This window comes from Emys orbicularis, chromosome 9, assembly GCF_028017835.1.
Source record: "Emys orbicularis isolate rEmyOrb1 chromosome 9, rEmyOrb1.hap1, whole genome shotgun sequence".
NCBI classification, from domain to species: Eukaryota; Metazoa; Chordata; order Testudines; family Emydidae; genus Emys; species Emys orbicularis.
The window spans coordinates 107,376,555-107,400,705 of NC_088691.1; the positions used below are offsets into that span (position 1 = coordinate 107,376,555).

The window sequence follows — 24,151 nt, forward strand, 5'->3', positions numbered from 1 at the left end:
ACTTCTGTTAGTCTTAAAGGTGCCACAGGACCCTCTGTTGCTTTTAACTCTGCACTTGTTCTTGTTGAACCTCATCAGATTTCTTTTGGCCCAATCCTCCAATTTGTTTAGGTCACTCTGGACCTTGTCTCTATCCTCCAGCATATCTACCTCTCCCCCCAGCTTAGTGTCATCCATGAACTTGCTGCGGGTGCAGTCCATCCCATCATCCAGATCATTAATGAAGATGTTGAACAAAACCAGCCCCAGGACTGACCCTTGGGGCACTCCGCTTGATACCGGCTGCCAACTAGACATTGAGCCGTTGAGCCCGATGATCTAGCCAGCTTTCTATCCACCTTATAGTCCATTCATCCAATCCATACTTCTTTAACTTGCTGGCAAGAATACTATGGGAGACCGCATCAAAAGCTTTTCTAAAGTCATGATATATCACGTCCACTGCTTTCCCCATATCCACAGAGCCAGTTAGCACATCATAGAAGGCAGTCAGGTTGGTCAGGCATGACTTGCCCTTGGTGAATCCATGTTGACTGTTCCTGATCACCTTCCTCTCCTCCAAGTGCTTCAAAATGGTTTCCTTGAGGACGTGCTTCATGATTTTTCCAGGAACTGAGGTGAGGCTGACTAGTCTGTAGTTCCCCGGGTTCTCCTCCTTCCCTTTTTTAAAGATCGGCACTATATTTGCCTTTTTCCAATTGTCCAGGACCTCCCTGATCACCACAAGTTTTCAAAGATAATGGCCAATGGCTCTGCAATCACATCAGCCAATTCCTTCAGCACCCTCAGATGCATTAGATCTGCACCCATGGACTTGTGCATGTCCAGCTTTTCTAAATAGTCCTTAACCTGTTCTTTCACCACTGAGGGCTGCTCACCTGCTCCTCATTATGTGTCACTAGGTTGCCTCTCCCATTCAGTAAGGGTCCCACACTTTCCCTGACCACCTTGTTGTTGCTAACATACCTTTAGAAACCCTTCTTGTTACTCTTCACATTCCTTGCTAGCTGCAACTCCAATTGTGCTTTGACCTTCCTGGTTACACCCCTGCATGCTCGAGCAATATTTTTATACTTCTCCCTAGTCATCTGTCAAGTTTCCACTTATTGCTTCCAGGACCCCATTGTGCTAGGCGCTGTACAAATATAGAACACAAGGCAGTCCCTGCCTCCTCCCAGAAGCTTACAATCCAAGTATACGACAATAGATGGCTACAGACAGAATGATGGTGGAGTACAAGGAAACAGAGACAGTATTGATTAGCATGATTGGGTAGCAAGTACATAAAAGGTTGTTACAAGGAGGAGGGAGAAAAATTGTTCTTCTTAACCTCTGAAGATAGGATAAGAAGCAAGGAGCTTAAATTACAGCAAGGGCGGTTTAGGTTGAACATTAAGAAAAATTTCCTAACTGTCAGAATGGTTAAGCATTGGAATAAATTGCCTAGGGAGGTTGTGGAATCTCCATCATTGGGGATTTTAAAGAGCGGGTTGGACAAACACCTGTCAGGGATGGTCTAGATAATACTTAGTCCTGCCTTGAGTGCAGGGGACTGGACTAGATGACCTCTCGAGGTCCCTTCCAGTTCTATGATTCTATGATAGGCTGTGATCTGAACATAGCAGCAGCCTAGCCATTCTAAAGTTTTTTTGTTGGCATCAAGCTCTTCCCAGATGTAAAGGACAGCATGGGAAAAAGTACGAAGATGTTTGTTTGGAAGTTTAACAAGTGAGCAATGGAAGCTGACATCATGGGCTGATCGGAGGCAAGAGCTGATGTTTTGATGCTGAATGAGAGAAGATAGGGAGTGTGGGGAAAAGTTGTGAAAGGCCTTGAAACTGAAGACAAGCAACTTATATTTTATATGAGAGTGAAGAGGGAGCCAGTAGAGGGAAGCAAAGAGAGGGATGGCATGGTCAAAGTGACGAGCTCGGAAAAGGATTTTTGCAGCATCATTTTGAAAGATATGAGTGGGGCTAGATTGCATTTGTTCAAGCCAGAGAAAAGGATATAGCCGTAATTGAGACATGAGATTAGAGCCTGGAATAGAGTTTTAGCTATATGGATGGACAGGAAAGGCTGTATGTTAGGAATGTTGTAGAGAAAGTATCTAAGGGCAGGTCCACACTGGGGCGGGGGATCGATCTAGGAAACGCAACGTGAGCTACGAGAATAGCGTAGCTGAAGTCGACGTTTCCTAGATCGAACTAAATTTACTTACTGCGGGTCCACGCGGCGCAGGCAGGCTCCCCCGTCGACAGCGCTTCCTCCTCTCGGCGAGCAGGAGTTCCGCAGTCGACGGGGGAGCGCTTCTGGGATCGATCTATCGCGTCCAGATGAGACGCGATAAATCGATCCCAGAAGATCGATCTCTACCCGCCGAATTGGGCGGGTAGTGTGGACCAGCCCTAAAAGACTTAGACATAGCCTGGATTTGATGAACTAGGGACAGGTCTGATTCGAAGGTGTCCACAGTGATTGAGAAAGGAGGGAGTGGAGAGGGCTTGTGCTGACAGCTAGACATCCATGAGAAGATTTCAGGGAGACAGACTGAGATTTTAGTTTGGACAGAAGCAGACCGGTTTGGAGTAGTAAGTTTGAACTGTGAATCATCCATTTTCCCATTATGTGGAGTTAGTCCCAGAGGCTCAAAGTTTCCGCTTTTCCAAATGGAGGATTAGATCTATTGAAAAATGCCACTGCTAGAGTCATTTTCATCTCATTCTTTAACTACATGAGGCTTTCTTGATTTCTTGCTCTTTTCCCCTCTTACCTATTACATTCAGTTACTTCTCTATTTCTTCAAGGTTCTGCATAATGCTTTTCTGTACTCATATTTACTCCACACACTTCTTCATATCCTTTCCCCACCCTTCTCTTTTTGGCCAAATTCAACCTTTGTGTAAGTGCATGCAACTTCAAATATATTTGTGCTGCTTTTCATGCTGTCTCCAATACTTGGGTCAGGCTTGCCCTTCCTGTGCTACAGTTTTCTCTCTACTTCTCCAAACCTATTGAGGTGAAACCTTATGTTGAGCTCCATATCAGTTATATGTGCTTGCCTTTGAACTGTTGTATATGTTTATTTTGTGTGGTATTGTAAGCTCTTCAAGGGGAAGTACCTTCTCTTGTTTCATAGTGTCATAAATAATTGATGATCTTACCACCAAGGATTTTGTTAATTTCACTACAGTCAAATATACCCTAAGTATGCATGGCTTTGTTGGTCTGCAGGTCAGTAAAATGTTCTGTTGTAGATGCCAGCTTAGAGGTTTGGGATTTATTCCTTGCAGGTGTAAGGAGAGGCCAGTATTAGTAGCCGGGAACTCAAACTAGGCTATACACTTAGTACTCCAAAGTTGGGAACAGTTTCTGGTTCCGAGGATGGTGACAGTACATAGAAAGTAGGTGTTGTATCAACTCTTCAGAAGGGTAGAGCCCAGATCTGTGGGTGCAAAATCTTGCCCTATTCCTCAAAATATTTGGGCTGGTTGAGTTGTAGAGAAATAATTTCCAGGAAATAGCAATTGAATACTTTTTATGTCCAGTTTTATCCTCACATAGACAAAAAACCCTGACAAAAATTACAGACATTGGAAGAACTCTGGGTGAAAGTAAACTTGGGTTTTAAAATTAAGCCATTTTCTGACCCATGTCCTTAAATTCTTGGATGAACAGGCTATATAGATGCAGTGTTACCTGGAGAGGTGTGCTTTCAAAACTTTGTGTGCTCTGTCGTCAGGCAGACTATCCTGTTTTACCTCAGACATAAATCTGTTTTGTAGATGAAAGAATGTATTTGTTTGGGTTTCCAAGCATCGCTTTGCTGTTCCTTTGCTGGTTTAAAGGATATTTCAGTCTGGCTTAGAAACTGCAAGTCTCCTGACTCTTTTCAAGTTTAAGACATGTTTCTTCCATCTTTTGGGTTTTGGTAGCTGCTGCGTTTGCTGTGGACATTTGTAAGACTGCATGTTTGGGCCTTCCCACTGTCTTCATGACCCACTACCAAATGGTTCTATTAATATTAACTGAGACAGATTTTGCACATAAAACTCTCTTAAGGAAAGATATTCTGAAAATTGAGTAATTTATACTTTAAACAGTTTAATGCATGGTGTAAATGGTTACTTTGCTTAAATATTTCATCTGTAGCCAAAAAATGAGAGAGATTTATATTAATGGAATTTATATTGTTAGTGTAAGCAACATATTCAGTCATAGATTGTTTAATTCTGTTTGTACTGGCAATATACTCTTATGTTTTGACTGTTTCCCTTGATTTTCTAGAAGGTAACTGAATTAACTTAGACTGCTAATTGATACTATAGTAAGAACTAGAGGAAATTATGTAAAGAATAGTAGAAGGATGAGAAACAGTCGAAACCTAATTACAATAGTCTTCAGGACACATTTTGAAATCACTGCAGTAAGGTTACAAATATAGATGGGAGAATTAAAAACTGTGTGGGAGGGTTCACTCTTCAAATCTACTTGCTCTGGTTATGGTAAAGAATATAATTTACTATATTGTTTTTCCTAAAACTACTATATATCAGTTCAGTTCATTGTAGCTTCAACAAGATGTATCTCTAAAAACCTAGGTTTAAACTAATCTGTTTAATTTCAGGGTTTGTTTTTTTTTAGTTAGTATATCTGTTTATAACACAGAACATTTAAAAAAAATAAAAGCTCAACAGCCAAGGGGGACACAAATCAGAACTTCAAAAATAATTTTTATGAAACATCTCTGCACAGTGTGCTAGGGAATTACAGTCAACTGATATAGAAAACCTGTTTCTTCTAAAGCAGAATACTCTTTCTCTCATTTCTCAGATTTTTCTTCTTTGTTTGTTCTTTTGTTGAAGTATTTTGTTTGTGGGGGTGGGATGTCAGAGAGAGAGAGAGAATCTCTTGTAGGTTTGTGAGTTTGGGGTAGTTACTGTTCGAATGACTTTCTGTTTAGTGAGTTTTTCTTTCGTCCAGAATAAGTACTGCATTAAGTATATTTTACACTTTTTCAGTGTCAAGCTTAGTCTGATTTGCTGGAAAACTGTAAAATAGCGTGATCCTATGACCTAATAGAGAAAACTTCAGCAAAGGATAACCAAGCATTTATTTGAAATAGTTAAACTTATTCCACACACAGGAACAAATCCTGCGTCCCTCCTCAATAGATGCAGAGGGCCCTATCTCTCTTGGAACCACAGTGGCATCCACTGTGTGGATTTGGGGAAAAAATCAGAGTTTTGTGACATTATACATTAGAGTAGTTCACACACACGGGATTTTGGCATGCCCTTTATTTGGAGAAGGGTAGGACTGGCCATTCCTTTCTCTCCATGCATGGTTTTGAGACTGACGCTCCTGCTATTCTTTGGGCTGGTAGGGAAGATTTGTTCTTCCACTGTTCCACTGCCCCAGATGAACTCACAATTGTATAGACCAACTGCTTAGGCTTACAAACGGTCATACTGGGTCAGACCAAAGCTCCATCTAGCCCAGTATCCTGTCTTCCGACAGTGGCCAGTGCCAGCAGTCCCAGAGGAAATGAACAGAACAGGGAACCATCAAGTGATCCATCCCCTGTTGCCCATTCCCAGCTTCTGGCAAACGGAGGCTAGTTACACGATTCTGTGACTATCCTGGCTAATAGCCATGGATGGACCTATCCTCCATGAATTGATCTATTTCTTTGCAGGGCTTTGGAGCAGAGCCTGGAGCCGGAGTGCGGAGCAGCTCCGGAGCAGTGGAGGTACAGGTTTTTGCCTGGAGCTGGAGTGGAGCCGGAGCACAGCTCCAAAGCCCTGCTTTTTTTAACCCTGTTATAGTCTAGGCCTTCATAACATCCTCTGGCAAAGAGTTCCACAGGTTGACTGCATTGTGTGAAGAAATACTTCCTTTTCTTTGTTTTAAATCTGCTGCCTATTAATTTCATTTGGTGACCCATAGTTCTTGAGTTAGGAGGAGGAGTAAATAACACTTCCTTATTTACTTTCTCCACACTAGTCATGATTTTATAGACCTCTATCATATCCCCCTTTAGACATCTCTTTTCCAAGATGAAAATTCCCAATTCTATTCATCTCTCCTCATATGGAAGCTGTTCCATACCCCTAATCATTTTTGTCCCCCTTTTCTGAACCTTTTCCAGTTCCAATATATCTTTTTTGAGATGGGGCGACCACATCTGCACACAGTATTCAAGATGTGGGTATACCATGGATTTATAATTCAGGGCTTTGGAGCGGAGCCCGTAGCTGGAGCGGAGCCGGAGCACAGCTCCAAAGTCCTGACTGAGGCAATACGATATTTTCTGTCTTAATATCTATCACTTTCTTAATGATTCCCAACATTCTGTTTGCTTTTTTGACTGCCGCTGCACATTGAGTGGATGTTTTCAGAGAACTATCCACAATGACTCCAAAATCTTTCTTGAGTGGAAACAGCTAATTTAGAGCTCATCATTTTATATGTATAGTTGGGTTTATGTTTTCCAATGTGCATTACTTTGCATTTATCAACATTGAATTTCATCTGCCATTTTGTTGCCCAGTCTTTCTACTGAAAGACAGCGTTTAAGAATTAGTGCTGCTTTTGGGACATGTTTTTTGTCACTTTTTTGCTGCTTTTTAGGATCTGTACTAGAAGAAATATAAACAGGGCATAACCAGTAAGGCACTAACTAATCTGTGATAAACCTCATGTTCAGTCACTTTGTGTCTGTTACCGTCATACCCAAAGCATAAGTCATTTTTTGAAGTATAAAAGTAGAGTATGTAACCTTCACTACTTGCCAATTAATCTGATCTTTGTGAAAATAGTCCAGTAAAATCATGCCTTCGACCCCCTCTGTACTGTATTTTTATTTTTACACAATGTAAACTAAGGGTAGAGGTACTTTTAGGAATTTTAGTTCAGCTCTTTGCCCCTCTAGTCATTTGGTTTGTGCGTCTCTGTGGTGCAAAGTAGCTGAAATGACAGTGAAACAGGCCGTTTGGGGATTTTCCTGGTGTGAGTGAAATTCTCAGGTGTTGTAGAGCTGTCATATATGGTTTTATGGTGCATCCCCTCTCAGGTCCCTCCGTGGGGTGGGGTGTTGAAAGCATGGAAAAAGGGCTCATTGTGTTCTGGCAATCCCCAATTGCTAGAATGGCACATTGGACCAGGGATGAACCAGCCCAAAGATTTGGGATTTAGGGGACATATACAAGTGGCAAAAAGCCAGATTGTACCATTCCTTCCTTCCCTCCCCCACTGTACAACATGTTGCCAATGATCCGGACCTCTGCAAATAATCGATGAGCATACAGCTTGATTATTATCTTCATCTTACTCTTTCTGACTTTCTTGCCAAAACACGATTTTGATTGTGTATAGGGAAAAGGAGAACCTCCTCTGCTTAGTATTTTGTCTAAAAATTTACAGTGTGCGTGTTCCTGTTTGCCTGATTTATTTTTTTGTTTACTATTTTTTCTTTTGAAATATTTGATAACATGGAAATCATAATGTTGAGTGCAAGAGTGAAAACATTAGCTGCAAATGTGTTAAATGGAAAAAACCCAAGGCCATATTTTTAAAACTCTGGTCCTAATTTTTAGAGATTTTGTTGGCTTGATATTTATATTTGTACAGAAGATGCACTGCTATTCTTGAACTAATACTGAGATGCCACAACATTTATGTAGTGCAAATTTATTAGTGTGTTGGTGGGTACTGTATACTTTTAATATAGATTACATCATATGTAACATTCTTTCCATTCTTGAGAGCATTTTAATTATCACAGTTTTTTTGTGTTGTCAGTGGACCAACTGGTAGCTGGAGACATGTTATTTCAATTAATTCACCTTCTGCGTGATGAACCATCTGGAGTGTTGTCTCCCTAGGTCTATCAAGAAGCTGAATTCTTTGTTGAATTGGTTATGTTGAGTTGCAGTTTAAGGGTATTTGTTTTAATCACTTCAGTTGTTTTTGGCTATCTGTGCAGATTGTTGCTGTCCTTTGTTTTAATGAGGTTCCCCATTAAAACAGTGGTTCTCAAACTTTTGTAATGGTGACCCCTTTCATATAGCAAGCCTCTGAGTGTGATCTCCTCTTATAAATTTAAAAACACGTTTTCATATATTTAACACCATTGTAAATGCTGGAGGCAAAGCAGGGTTTGGAGTGGAGGCTGACAGCTCACGACCCCACATGTAATAGCCTTGTGACCCCCTCGGGGTCCCGACCCCCAGTTTGAGAACCCCTGCATTAAAAGAACTGTCATTTAAAAAAAAATTCTTCATCCCTGGGGGGAAGGGCTTAGTGATGTATGTATCAGGTTTGAAATACTCTCTGTAAGGTGTGAATTCTGATGGGTTTGACCCAGATCTTTGCTGTTGGAGAAACTGAATAGATAAGTTGAATGCCATTAAATTTATTGTGCATGTATCCTGTACAGGAATTTTAAAGTATTAGTTATACTTTGAGCAGGTATTGTAGAAACCCCATAATACCTTTTTGTGTTTGCCTTACTGATTTACTATCAAATGGATTCAGTTTATAAACTTAACAAAAATCTAACTGCCAGCCCTGTGAACTCAATTTGGGATTTGGGAGTCAAGCTGAGTTCTTTTCTTCTCATACATCATCACTACAAACAGTAAAGGTTCTGTGGGCCAAATGATGGCTTCAGTGACATCTGTGATTGAGTTTGAGCAAAATTCTCTGCTAGTTTAAATTGATACAAGTCCATTGAAGTCAAATGAGCTGCACCAATTTACATGAGCAAAGAATTTGGCCTTTAGTGTTCAGTGGATTGACACAGGTGTCATTGAAGGCCTAATCCAGTTTGCAGAACCTTTTATTATATGATACATCAGAAGGAAAGGAATTAACTTGACTATGAAATACCTGTCAACCTTCAAACCTGTCAGCATATGGACACAGACAAGCACAAAGTGTATGGTAGATGCCCAAAATATGGAACACCTGGGACTCTTGCACATCATGCCATAATTGAGAATTATGATGATTAACTATAAACCCTGAATGTTTTCTGAGTTTGTGTGCCCTTCACTAGGTCACTGTCTCTTTTGGCTACCTACCTTTTGTTCCTTTCCCACAATCACTATTTCGATTTTATTTGTTCTGTCCTGTCCCCTCCCTGACTGAGTCTTATAAACAGTAAGAATTCAGAAGCATATACCTGGACAGCTGAGCTTTCAGACCAGGCAGAAGCAGCTTGGTGTGAATGGAGGAGGCAGTAGCTTCTTTGGTCTGCGGCTGAACTCATCTTGGACAGATGGATATGATGGGTGGCTCCGTGTGACTGAGAGCTGTCTTGAACCCAGGAGAGCTGTAAGAGGGTTGGATTGGGGCAGCAGCCTCACCCTTCTCCTTCTGCTCTGACTTACGGGGCTTTTGCCTCCAATATGTTTTTTTGGGAGGGAAGGTGAATGGAGACAGATGATGTTGGTTTTGTCTGCTAAGGTCTCCGTTCCAGCTGCAGAGGGTCTCAACTCCTGCCTGCATACCTGCTGGGCCAGTATCTATGGGCATGGCCTGTGTATGATGAAGTCAACATATACACATGGTGTGTGCCATTCCTCATAGATTCCAAGACCTGATGGAACCATTGCGATAATCTGGTCTGACCTCTTATATAACACAGGCCATAGAACTTCCCCAAAATAACTTCTTTGTGTGTCTCTCTGTCAGTTGCTCCCTAAACTTGACAATAATGATTCCTTTAGAATTGCCTTTCAGAATAAAAACACACTTGACCCATCTACTTTGGGTAGATATTAACCATCTCATAGCTGTGCTTGTGAGAATAAAGTGAGCCTGGTGTAATTGGCCAAAATTCCCTCTTTATTGTTGGGCGGTGTTGTGTACTAAGTACATCTTTGTATTCATGTCTGAATATCATTGACATCATAGTAGAATTTTCAGAAGCCTTCACAATCCTTTGCCAACTTCAAGCACTCAGAAGGTGACCTTCCAGTGGTCTACTACAAGCCATAAAACCATCTCCTTGCTTGTCATCTGGTCATCCCTTACTATGATGATCCTCCACCATTCCTTCCATAACTTTTTCAAGATTATTTCCATCTCTACACCTAATGTGCCTTTCATCATCTTCAACACAGCTTTCTCCTGAGAAGGAACACTTCTCATGATGTTGTTTCATTCAGGCAACCAGGCCTTGCATTTTTTTGTTGCACCATTTGTGCAACAAAGAAATGCAGTTTGTGTCTGTGTATATGCACAGACATATACACCATGTGTATATGTTGACATCAGTTTGTGTCTGTTGATCTCTGACTTCAGGGTCTGCTTCTTTCCAATATTATTTCCAGGGTGGATAAAAATCAATGACTTAAAAAAAAATCGGATTTTTTAAATTTAAATTGGATTTTTTTGATAAAATACTTTTCGAGGAAAAAACCTATTTAAAGATAATTTTAATTAAGATACCTTATAGCTCAAAGATATCTCATCATGGAATAGGGATTATAAATTCTAATTCTATAGTATGAGACAATATATTCATGTATTGTTTAAGAAAAGTTTTGTAAATGAGTTCCAATAGTTCATGGATTAGGGACCCAATCTTATGGGGTCCCAGGAGCTTCTGTATAGTTTATTTAGGTTAATCTTTCTGTCTACCCAATGGGACTCAGTGCTCTGTCTAGAAGATACCATCAGAGAAGCTTAGTTTTGCAGTTCTCAAACTGTGGATTTGTGTCTCCAGAGATAAATGCTTGTTAACAGCAAAAATGTTTTTAACTAAATAAATAATATATAGAGGTGAGAAATAGCAGACCTCAACCCTATTGTCCCTCTGCAAATTTGTATACACAGAGTCAATCCCTTACCTCTTTCTAAAAGTGCAAAGTTTCAAAAAAGTTCATTGATTAGAAGATTGTTGGGGATGGAATAGATCTGGACAAGGAGAAGAAGTCTGGAGATAAATGTGAGAAGGGAGGGACAGGGAGTAGAAACAAAAATGAAACTGTTTGAGCAGCATATTCCAGAAGTCTTGAGGTCTTTCTGAGTGTAGCCTTCATTGATTTGAGATCTACCATACCATTCTCTCACTAGAAGGGAAAATCTATAATGGCAGCAGGTCATAAAAGAGACCCAGTGTGGGAATATTTTAATGAAGTTCCTCTACATGTGGGTAAGACAGGCATGTGTACAAAATGCAAATGGTGCAACAAAGAAATGCAAGGCCTGGTTGCCTGAATGAAACAACATCATGAGAAGTGTTCCTTCTCAGGAGGAAGCTGTGTTGAAGATGATAAAAGGAATATGTTTGAACATGCAGGATCTTCAAGTTGGTAAACTTTTTTATTTCATACTTCTTTCTTAAGGACTGCCTGTCTTCCTTCGGGCTATTCTTGAATTCTCATGTTTGAGCAAAAAATATAGTTGTTACTCTATGGTACTATGATTTTAGATGCAGTGTGATAAAAAATAAATAGCTGAAATAGGCAGAACTTGCTTTTACAATTTCACCTTTAAATTAGTACTGTCAGTGAATGCAATGAGTAATACTAAATGAGCAGTATGGTAATAATAGTTAAATAACTGCATTGACTTATTTTGTTTAGGAGAATCCATACTCAACATACAAGATTCTGCAGCATATCCACCTTCAAGATCACCATCATTTTTTATAGTTTCAGAGTTATCTGCCAGTGATAGTGTTTCAGTCACACCATGTATGTCACATAGCCACAGTATATCACCTGTAGCAAAAAGGAAAAAAAATCTCCATCATCCAGAAACAACCATAGATAAGTTTGTGATAAGAATCAGCAGATTACAAAAAGAGTTAATTGATGAAAAAATTGCCCGGTTTGTTTATGCAACAAACTCTCCTTTCCGTATGATTGAGAACCCACGCTTCATTAACATGGTTCAGTCATCAAGACCAGGATGCAGTCCACCCAACAGAGCAGATGTTGCAGGCAAATTGCTGGATAAAGTGTATGAAAGAGAAATTGAGCAATGTGCAAAAGGTCTAGAGGGTGAAATTGTTAACCTGAGTCTCGAAGGGTGGAGCAGTGTCCACAATGCTCCTGTTGTATGTGCTTGTGTGACAACAGAAGACGGGAATGTCTTCCTTACAGAAACAATTGATACATCAGGAAATGCACACACAGCGGAATACTTACAAGAAGTAGTAGTAAAAGCTGTAACAAACTGTGAAAAAAAATTCAAATGTCTAGTATGCAGCTTGGTCACAGACAATGCTGCAAATGTATCCAAGATGAGAAGAAATTATTTAGAAGAGAGTCCCAAGCTAATAACATACGGTTGCAGTGCTCATTTGATGCACCTCCTAGCCAAAGACTTCAGTGTTCCAGAAATAGAGGCTAATGTTGTTGAAATTGCAAAATACTTCCATAACAACCACTTTGCAGTAGCTGCTCTGAAAAAAGTGGGAGGAACCAAGCTAACTCTCCCACAAGACGTGCGATGGAACTCAGTGGTGGACTGTTTTGAGCACTATATCAAGAACTGGCCTAATTGATGACAGTTTGTGAACAAAATCGTGAAGAAATCGATGGCACTGTCACAGCCAAAGTTCTCAACATTGGGCTTAAGAGAAATGTTGAACACATGCTGAGTACCCCGAAGCCTGTTTTTGTAGCCTTGAACAAAATGCCGGGAAATAGCTGTTTTATTGCTGATGCTGTTGAAATTTGGAAGGAAGTGAGTGAGGTCTTAAAAAGAGAAATATGCAATGACAGAGTTAAATTACAAGCATTAAAAAAAACGAATGGGACAAGCACTGTCTCCAGCTCATTTTCTTGCAAATATTCTCAATACTCGGTACCAAGGTCAAACCTTAACTGCTGAAGAAGAGGAGTTGGCTATGACATGGACATCCAACTATCATCCCTCCATAATGCCTACTATAATAAACTTCAGAGCTAAGGGTGAACCATTCAAGAAATATATGTTTGCTGATGATGTTTTAAAGAAAGTCACACCAGTGAACTGGTGGAAGTCACTTAAGCATTTGGATTCAGAGACTGTTGAAGTGATAATCTAATTTTAACAGCAGTAGCTTCTTCTGCTGGTGTAGAAAGAATATTTTCTTCCTTTGGACTAATTCATTCCAAATTGAGAAATCGTTTGGGACCTGAAAAAGCAGGAAAGCTTGTTTTTCTTTTCCAGATTATGAACAAACAGCAAAATGAAGGTGAAGACGACTGAATTAGCTGCAGAAGCCAATATTTTAAGTTTCTCATGTTGACCTGGCTGACATAGTCGATTTAATTTGTTTTTTAAAAAAATATTTCATTTAACTATTTTAGTTAAAAGCAATTTGAACAAAAACAAACCTGATTTAAAAAAAACATGAATGTTTAACTAAATTCAAAAATGCATGTGCTTGTTTTGTAAAAATATTCTCTGTTTGCTGTTGAAGAAAAAAATCCAGAATACATAACGTTGTTGTTTAAGTTAAATAAAACAATGTAAATGTCTGTCTGGTGGTGATCTCCTCCTGATACAGCATGGCAAGAAAATCCTCCAAATATTAATGATTAACCTGTTGAATTGGAGATAGTTCACCTCCCAATAACTTCATAAATATTTGCTTCAATTACCTTTGGTAAATGAAATAACCAAACAATCATTCATTTTGTGATATAGCTGTAAAACTAATCTGAAAAGTTTTAAAGTAAATCATTTAAAAAATGTATAGTGTGTACCTTCTAAAAATGAAACCTACATCTATCTCTGAGTTGTGAAGAGTATGTATTAAGGTTATAACAACCAACAAGAATGCACTTTTATGTAGAAATCCATGGTTAAATTGAGTCTTCCTGACTAGTGATTTAAATCATCATTTAAATCAATTTGATTTAAATCAAATCTACCCTGATTATTTCTAACATAAGCATTAGTCTTTTTTCCGTTCAGGAGATGCACATGAGTCTTCACCAATACCATATTTTAAAAGTTTCACTTTTCTTCTTGTCAACAGCCTTAACTTCCCAGGATTCACATACAGAAATTGCTGTGGAAACAGGTTTTTCCCAGTCGCTCCTTGTACATTTTGAGATTCCACAGTTTTTCCACAGTTTCTTAAGGGAGGCCATAACTGAATGATCCATCCCTAGGTGTTTTCTGATTTCTTTGGAACAACCTCCTTGTTTGGCTATATATGATCCCAAATATTTAAATTCGTCTATTTCTTGTAGAGCTTATCCATTAATTGTGATATCCACTTGCATTTTTTTAGTCATGTCAGTGTACATGCATTTTGTTCTCATCACATTCAGGAATAATTCATATTCCTCACTAACTCTTTTTACATACTCCATCATTTGTTACATTGCATCAGTGATTGTGGTAAAAGAGCATTGTGTCATCAGCATATCTGAGGTCTGTTAAGTTTTTGCTAGTGGAGATTGCAGCTCCTTTCACTTTGTCAAAAATCTTCCAAGGGTTGTCTCTCATTAAATTATGTGTATATGTTTGATGCTTCTAAAATACGCCCTTATTTTACACCACCCTACCTAATGGAAACTACTTACTGTCACACACTGCTGTTCACATCATGGTCTGTTGGCAGTGGTAGAGACTTGCGATGAGTTCAATGATATGCTTTGGAATCCCCTTGTCTGCCAGTATCCTCCAAAGATGATCATGTTTGTGATATCATACATTTTTGAGTAGCCAGTGAAGCATATGATTAATGGGCAATTTGTACACTCTCTGCATTTTTAAATTATGTGGTGGATGTTGGTGATTGGTTACATGTATCTTGGCTTTTTCTGAAACCAGCTTTTTGTAGTGGTAGTTGTGCTTCCATCCTTTGTTTTTTGCAATCCTGGATTATGTAGAGCAGAACTTTGCTTGCGTGCAATGTGAGGGAGATGGTACAATAGTTACTACTCTATTAGGTCTCCCTTCTTTGATAAGGGCAGAAAAATTCCCTTTGTCCAGTCTTTTGGCCATATATCATTACAAATTTTCTGCATAAGATCAGTACCACATTCACCAATTGCTTTTAACAGTTCTGCAGATACTTTATCTATGCCAGGTGGTTTCATTTATATAATAGCATGTCTCACATACTCTTGCAGGATTGATGGCTCCTACTCCGTGTCCACTCTTTTCTGTTGTCCTGAATTATGAGTGACCCTGGTATACAGAGGCATACAGGTAGCCACAGTAATCTCTCCACATGCTTTTAATATCATCCCCCTCAGTGAGGACACTGTCATCATGATCTTTTATTATGTTTGATGCAGGCAAACCTATTTGTAAGAATTGTGAAGTTTTGTATTATTACTATGTTTATAACTGGTTCTCCATACCTTTTATTTCTCTCTCTCTCTCTCTCTCTATATATATAAAATCAATCAACAGCCTTAATCTATATATATAATTGCAGTTAACTCATACGATTAACTCAAAAAAATTAATTGCAATTAATCGCACTGTTATACAATAGAATACCAATTAAAATTTATTAAATATTTTTTGATGTTTTTCTACATTTTCAAGTGTATTGATTTCTATTACAGCACAGAATACAAATTACAGTGCTCACTTTATATTATTATATTTGATTACAAATATTTGCACTGTAAAAATGATTTTAAAAAAATAGTATATTTCAAGTCACCTCATAAAAAGGTTGCACTACAGTACTTTTATCAGGAAAGTGTAACTTACAAATGTAGATTATTTTTGTTACGTAACTGCATTCAAAACAAAACAATGTAAAACTTTAGAGCCTACAAGTCCACTCAGTCCTACTTTTTGTTCAGCTAAACGCTAAGATAAACAAGTTTGTTTTCATTTAGGGGAGATACTGCTGCCTGCTTCTTAATTATAGTGTCACCTGAAAGTGAGAACAGGCATTCGCATGGCACTTTTGTAGCCGGTGTTGCAAGGTGTTTACGTACCAGATATGCTAAACATTTGTATGCCCCTTCATGCTTCGGTCACCATTCCAGAGGACATGCTTCCATACCGATGATGCTCGTTAAAAAAATGTGTTAATGAAATTTGTGACTGAGCTCCTTGGGGGAGAATTCTTTTGTCTTCTGTTCTGTTTTACCCGCATTCTGCCATATATTTCATGTTATAGCAGTCTCGGATGATGACCCAGCACATGTTTGTTTTAAGAACACTTTCACAGCAAATTTGACAAAACGCAAAGAAGGTCCCAATGCGAGATTTCTAAAAATAGCTACAGCACTCGACCCAAGGTTTAAGAATCTTAAGTGCCGTCCAAAATCTGAGAGGGATGAGATGTGGAGCATGTTTTCAGAAGTCTTATAAGAGCAACACTCAGATGAGGAAACTACAGAACCCGAACCACCAAAAAAGAAAATCAACCTTCTGCTGGTGGCGTCTGACTCAGACGATGAAAATGAACATGCGTCAGTCCGTTCTGCTTTGGATCGTTATCGAGCAGAACCCGTCATCAGCATGGATGTATGTCCTCTGGAATGGTGGTTGAAGGGACATATGAATCTTTAGCACATCTGGCATGTAAATGTCTTGCGATACCAGCTGCACCAGTGCCATCCGAACGCTTGTTCTCATTTTCAGGTGACATTGTAAACAAGAAGCGAGCAGCATTGTCTCCTGCAAATTGTAACCAAACTTGTTTGTCTGAGCGATTGATTGAAGTGTAGGACTCAGTGGACTTGTAGCCTCTAAAGTTATACATTGTTTTATTTTTTAATGCATTTTTTTGTACACAATGCTAAATTTGTAAGTTTAACTTTCATGATAAAGAGATAGCACTACAGTACTTGTATTAGGAGAATTAATATAATTTCTTTTTTTATAGTGCAAATATTTGTAATCAAAAATAAATATAAAGTGAGCACTGTACACTTTGTATTCTGTGTTGTAATTGAAATCAATATATTTGAAAATGTAGAGAACTTCCAAAAATATTTAAATAAATGTTATTCTATTATTGTTTAACAGCACGATTAATCGTGATTAATTTTTTTAATTGCTTGACAGCCCTAATATATAAAAACCATTGTGTGGTCCGACGGTGACATCTCAGAATATGTGGTTTTGAGCATAATCGTTTTCATAGAATCATAGAATATCAGGGTTGGAAGGGACCTCAGGAGGTCATCTAGTCCAACCCCCTGCTCAAAGCAGGACCAATTCCCAACTAAATCATCCCAGCCAGGGCTTTGTCAAGCCGGGCCTTAAAAACCTCCAAGGAAGGAGACTCCACCACCTCCCTAGGTAACGCATTCCAGTGCTTCACCACCCTCCTAGTGAAATAGTGTTTCCTAATATCCAACCTAGACCTCCCCCACTGCAACTTGAGACCATTGCTCCTTGTTCTGTCATCTGCCACCATTGAGAACAGCCGAGTTCCATCCTCTTTGGAACTCCCCTTCAGGTAGTTGAAGGCTGCTATCAAATCCCCCCTGATTCTTCTCTTCTGGAGACTAAACAATCCCAGTTCCCTCAGCCTCTCCTCATAAGTCATGCGCTCCAGACCCCTAATCATTTTTGTTGCCCTCCGCTGGACTCTTTCCAATTTTTCCACATCCTTCTTGTAGTGTGGGGCCCAAAACTGGACACAGTACTCCAGATGAGGCCTCACCAATGTCGAATAAAGGGGAACGATCACGTCCCTCGATCTGCTGGCAATGCCCCTACTTATACAGCCCAAAATGCCGTTAGCCTTCTTTCTTTTGATTCCCAAGTTCACTGGAGTTGGCTGTCCTATTGCACCTGTACTAATACTTGAAATCCATTCTCATCAGAAGTTACATAATTGTTGTTGATTCTGGTCAAGTCCACACACAGTAGTTGTCTGTCTAACTTCTGCCCTCCCACTCCAGAGGTGGCTTTATGGCAGTGGAGAACAAGTGATTAGTTTATATGTGTGCACAAGAGAAGGAATGATTTGGGATCTTTCGGGATGAAAAGTGCTATAAATGTAACATTATTAAGTTACCTTCTCAATTGTGATTTGCAATATTTTTAAAATGGGGCTTATTTGTATCCCTAAGAGTACTTTTACAAAAATAATAAATACTGAAAGTAAGTAGGGGTTTCAAAACGTATTAGTATTGAATTAGGAACTACATTTTACATCTCTAATGCACTGAGATAGGGCGTTAGTTTTCATATAGGATATACCTGTACCTATAATCCTGGACTATCGAGATGCCAAAGGAGCACTCAAGGACAATAAGGCCATTGTGGAGAAACTAAATTAATTCTTTACTTTGGTCTTCACGGCTGAGTGTGTGAGGAAGATTTCAACACCTGAGCCATTGTTTTTAAGTGACAAATCTGAGGAACTATCTCAGATTGAGGTGTCATTAGGGGAGGTTTTGGAACATATTGATAAACAGCAGTAAGTCAACAGGATCAGATGGTGTTCACCCAAGGGTTCTGAAGGAACTCAAATGTGAAATTGCAGAACTACTGACTGAAGTCTGTAACCCATCATTTAAATCAGCTTCTGTACCAAATAACTGGAGGACAGCTAATGCAATGCCAATTTTTTTTTAAAAAAGGGCTCCAGAGGTGATCCTGGCAATTACAGGCCAGTAAGTCTGACTTCAGTACAGGCAAATTGGTTGAAACTATAGTAAAGAACAGAATTGTCAGAGACACAGATGAGCATAATTTGTTGGGGAATTGTCAACATGTTTTTTGTAAAGGGAGATCATGCCTCACCAATTTGCTAAAATTCTTTGAGGGGGTCAACAAGCCTGTGGACAAGGGGGATCCAGTGGATATAGTGTACTTAGATTTTCGGAAAGCCTTTGACAAGGTCCCTCACCAAAGGCTCTTAAGCAATGTAAACTGTCAGGGAATAAGAGGGAAGGTCCTCTCATGGATTAACTGGTTAAAAGATAGGAAACCAAGGGTAGAAATAAATGGTCAGTTTTCATAATGGAGAGAGATAAATAGTGGTGTCTTCCAGAGGTCTGCACTGGGACAAGTCCTATTCAATATATTCATAAATGATCTGGAGAAAGGGGTAAACAATGAGGTGGCGAAATTTGGGGTATAGAATGGCTTCCGTATGAGGAAAGATTAATAAGAATGGGACTTTTCAGCTTGGAAAAGAGACGACTAAGGGGGGATACGATGGAGGTCTATAAAATCATGAGTGGTCTAGAGAAAATAAATAAGGAAGTGTTATTTACTCCTTCTCATAATAGAAGAACAAGGGGCCACCAAATGAAATTAATAGGAAGCAGGTTTAAAACAAACACAAGAAAGTATTTTTTCACGCAACGCACTGTCAACCTCTGGAACTCCTTGCCAGAGGGTGTTGTGAAGGCCAATACAACAGGGTTCAAAAGGGAGCTAGATAGATTCATGGAAGATAGGGCTATCAATGGCTATTAGCCAGGATGGGCAGGAATGGTGTCCCTACCCTCTGTTTGCCAGAAGCTGGGATTGGGTGAGAGGGCACGGATCACTTGATGATAACCTGTCTGTTCATTCCCTGCCATTGGCCACTGTCAGAGGACAGGATACTGGGCTTGATGGACCTTTGGTCTGACCCAGTATGGCCGTTCTTATTTTCTTATGGTGTGAGGTTTTTATTTCCTCTCTCTGTGGTAGTCTGAAACAATGTTTTCAAATAACTATTAATTGTCTGACTGCATATTATTTTCAGGTACTCTCAAGTTTTTAGCTTCAATTGGATTACCATGTGTAATGGCTTCTCAAAAATATAATCCTAATACGAGTATTGTAGATTTTTAAGAAACTAGAATATCTATTATTTGGACACTTACAATTTATTTGAAAAGCGTTTAGTCACGTTTTAATTGGAAATGGACTTTGTTTATAGTAGATTTTTAATCTTAACAATTTAATTTTAACAATTTTTAATGCTTATTTTGCTTATAAGGAAATTAGTTTAATTTTTCACATTAGTTTTACATGGTGGACAGAAGAAACATTAGTCCTTACTAAGCTTTCATTGTAATCGGGTAAAACAAATACACACACGTTTGGCAAACTCAAAAAGATGATTTGTTTGAAGTGCTTCTTATGGACACACGGCTAAGTCCATATTAGACAAATGTACTTAGTTGCTGCTTCAAGATATGGTATCATCTGGCAAATGAATGGATGGGCTGGTTAAAGAGCATAGGCAATTGGCTAAATGATAAACAGATGATGGTGGGGAAGTGCTTAGATTATTCCCCCCCCCCCCCTCCCAAGAGCCATATCTGCTGTGGGGATTCTAGTCATTGGTGATCAGTCACTGGGTTAATCACACTAGTGCAAATCCCTAATATAGAAGAAACAACGAGGAGTCCTTGTGGCACCTTAGAAACTAACATGTATATAGAAGAGTTATCTTACAGTAGGGGTTTGTATAGTTGCAGCTGCACCAGTGGTTGGCCACTGGTGGCTGAAATCAGGGAAAATCCCTAGTGGTTTATCTGAGAGATATCTCTGCTGGATTTGGAAATGGACTGGAAGCAAGTAAAAATTTGAGTTTGGGAGTAATGTTTAATGTTTCTGGAAAGAGGCTAGAGAAGCCGCCACATTTTAGAGTTTTGGATGAAAAGAATAAATGCATATAATAGCATTATTATCTTTTTTAATAAAGTTAAAAAAGGCAATACTATTTTTTTATGCAGAAATAGCATTAACAAGACTAGAAAATTAGGAAAATGACAATTTTCTGTGACAAAAGAAACTCAGAAGCACAGTGAAAAGTAGGCTTTTCGGGGACTTACAGATCAGGAAACTGGAAATAACTTTTTTATATTTTAAGCCACTGGTTTAGCATCTTGGCCAGGTAAGTAGTGAGAAAGTTGTTACCATTTAGCGGCTTTGTGGGAAATGAATTGGTGGTTTGTCCATTTTCTAATGGGTTAATAGTCATCCTTATTAGGGCTAATAGTCATCCTTATTAGGAGCTTTGGCAGAGAAGCCAAGGCTAAAGTGGGCAACTGAGTTGTTGTCATTCCATGGCAGTACTGAGATATTTCAGTAGGGCACTAAAGAAGCTTGCACTAGTGCTGTACCAGTCTGTGACTATATAGGATTTATTTGTTCAGCTTTCCTTAGTGCTTCATTTGCCTGAAAGATTTGAAAACAAAAGTATATCTATTTGTTGCTGACTTAGAAAAAGTCTGGGAGATACAATTTGCAATTTACCAATATTATTTAGTATCATAAATGTCTATGGTGCAAGTGGGTAATTGAAAGGCAGATTTCATGACCTGAAAAGTTTATCATCTAAAATAAATGATTAAAACCTGGGAGGAAGGGAGGACAAGGATTATGGCAACAAGATATTGTGTTTGCTTTGGTTTGTAAGTATTATTGAGGGCCTAGAATATTTTTTGCAGTGTATGTATGAATTGGTTTCTCTGCTGGGAAGGGTAAAGTTTGTAATCTTAATGGAAAAATGTATTTCAAGAAGATGAAGGCTAGAATAGTTATCCTTCCAGTATGTTTTAATCTAAAAATGTTTAACATTAAATGGACACAATGAATTTGAAATGTACTGACGTCTAAAACCAGAATTAAAAGTAGTTTGTTACTATCCCAATTTCTGAATCCCCTGCTGATTTTTGTGTTATGATAATTTTCCTACATTAAAAATATTTTTCAATCCTTTTTTGCTGTGTGAAAGATTTCACAAATAAAGGGGAAACTGACTATGCCAGGCAGATAGTGAAACTTACTTATATGCATATTGCTGTCAAATACACAAAGAAAACAAACTGATCTTTGGTTATAGGAATTTTAGAGGTTGCTTGTAACAGTAGTAGATAAAACATTTCGACATAATGTTTAAGTTGATGGTATTCCTTTAAATTTAATGTACTTTGCTCTCTGAATAGTGGAATTGGCACCAGAGCACGCCTACTCTTATCTACCCCAGTAATTTTCCTAAGAATTCTTTACTATGTGTAATCATCTATATGGGGTGAATATTTAAAATGGAAATTTTTGTATATTCTACAGAAATATCGGTGTCAGGATGAAGATACACCTCCACAAGAGCATAGCACCAATGAGGTGACTGGTCCAGAGTTGGTTCATGTATCAGAGAAGAACCTATCACAGATTGAAAATATACATGGATTTGTTTCCCACTCTCACATTTCACCAGTGAAGGTAGGGATTTTTTTTAATGTAAACTATTTTTAATAGGTGTTTGAGACAATGAATTATTGCTTTAACAAACTTATGGTATTTTGGAAAATAGGTCTTGTTTGACAAACCTGATTTTTTTTAAGAGATTACAGATTTAGTTGATAAAGGTAACTATGTTGAAATAATATACTTAGACTTTTGTAAAGTGTTCGACTTAGTAACATAACATGCTGAGTGAAAAAATTATTAAAAACAAAACAATATCAGTAAACACGTTAATAGGATCAAGAACTGGCTAACTGACAGATCTCAAAAAGCAGTTGTCATTGGAAAATCATCACTGAATAGGAGTGTTTCTAGTGAGTTTCCCTAGGAATCCGTTCTAGGCCTGATGCTGTTCAATGTTTTTATCAATGTTGTGCAAATAAATATAAAATCATTGGTCATAAAATTTGTGGATTGTGCAAAGATTGGTAGCCTGGTTAATAATGCTGAGGAGAGGGCAGTAGCACAGAAGCACAGAATGATCTGGATCACTTGGTAAGCAGGGCCCTTTCAAACAAAATGGCATTTTATAACAGCCAAATGCAAAGTTGTATACACCTCTACCTCGATATAACACTGTCCTCGGGAGCCAAAAAATCTTACCGCATTATAGGTGAAATCGCATTATATTGAACTTGCTTTGATCCACCGGAGTGCGCAGCCCCACCCCCCCGGAGCACTGCTTTACCGCGTTATAGCCGAATTCGTGTTATATCGGGTCGCGTTATATCGAGGTAGAGGTGTATGTAGGAACAGTGAATGCAGGCTGTACCTACAGAATGGGGGACTAGCACGGAAACTAGTGACTCGAAAAGGATTTAGAGGTCATAATGGACAGAAAACTGAAAATGAGCTGCCATCGTGGTGCTGTGGCAAAAAGGACTATTATGCAATCCTTTGGTATGAACAGGGAGTAGTCAGTATGAGTAAGGAGGTGATTTTACCTTTTTATATGGCATTGGTGAGACCAGTATTGGAATACTATGTGTGGTTCAGGTGTCCACATTTTTAAAAGGATGTTGCAAAACTGGTGCAGGGAAGGGGCATAAAAATGATTCAAGGGCTGGAAAAAATACTTTGAGAGATTTAAGTTGCTCAGTTTGTTTAGATTATCAAAAAGGAGATTAAGTGACTTCATTACAGTGAATAATTTATTTTAGGGGGGGAGAAAATACCATGTGCTAAATAGCTATTTAACTTAACAGAGAAAGATGTTAAAAGAACCAATGGCTGGAAATTAAAACTAGACAAATTCAAGTTAGAAATAGTGCACACATTTTTCAGTGAGTTTGATAAACTATTGAAACAAACTACTGCAGGAAGTGGTGGATTCTCCATCTTGAAGTCTTCAAATCAAGATTGTCTGTCCTTCTAGAAGTTATACTGCTGTCAAACACAAGTTATTGGACTCAATACGGGGGTTACTGTGATATTCTCTGGCCTGTGATCAACCTGATGTCAGCATCCATCATAGAATCATAGAATGTCAGGGTTGGAAGGGACCTCAGGGGGTCATCTAGTCCAACCCCCTGCTCAAAGCAGGACCAATCCCCAGACAGATTTTTGCTCCAGATCCTTAAATGGCCCCCTCAAGGATTGAACTTACAACCCTGGGTTTAGCAGGCCAATGCTCAAACCACTGAGCTATCCTTCCCCACCTGCATGTTAAGTTTTCAAACAAGCATCTTCATGCTTTCTCCCATGCTGCCCCTCACACTTGAGAGGAGCTCCCTGTAAATATCTGCAGAACAAACTTAGTATCCTCCTTGAAAACCCTCTGTAAAACTCTGCTTTGTCCCGAAGACTACAAAATATTTGACAGTGGCTAGGCAGTTGGTGTTCTTAGACCACTGCCTATGATGCTGGTCAATGTTGTCTCGTTTTCTTGTATTCCCCTATTAGTCGGTCTGTATCCATCTGTTGTCTCATGTAATGTAATCTGTTTGAGGCTGCCTTTTTGGTCTGTATTTGTACAACACCTAGCAGAATGGGGTCCTAGTCCATGGCTGGG

General features: G+C 38.9%; 1 protein-coding gene across 3 annotated transcripts in view; it reads left to right on the plus strand.

Annotated features, from left to right (window-relative positions):
• Nucleotides 1-24,151, plus strand: part of DLG1 (discs large MAGUK scaffold protein 1) — a 390,639-nt gene that overhangs the window by 87,959 nt on the left and 278,529 nt on the right. For all 3 annotated transcript variants that reach the window (XM_065410859.1, XM_065410860.1, XM_065410861.1), the window contains exon 4: nucleotides 21,964-22,116. In XM_065410859.1, coding sequence (XP_065266931.1) covers nucleotides 21,964-22,116 — 153 coding nt within the window. The remainder of the gene's footprint in view (nucleotides 1-21,963; nucleotides 22,117-24,151) is intronic.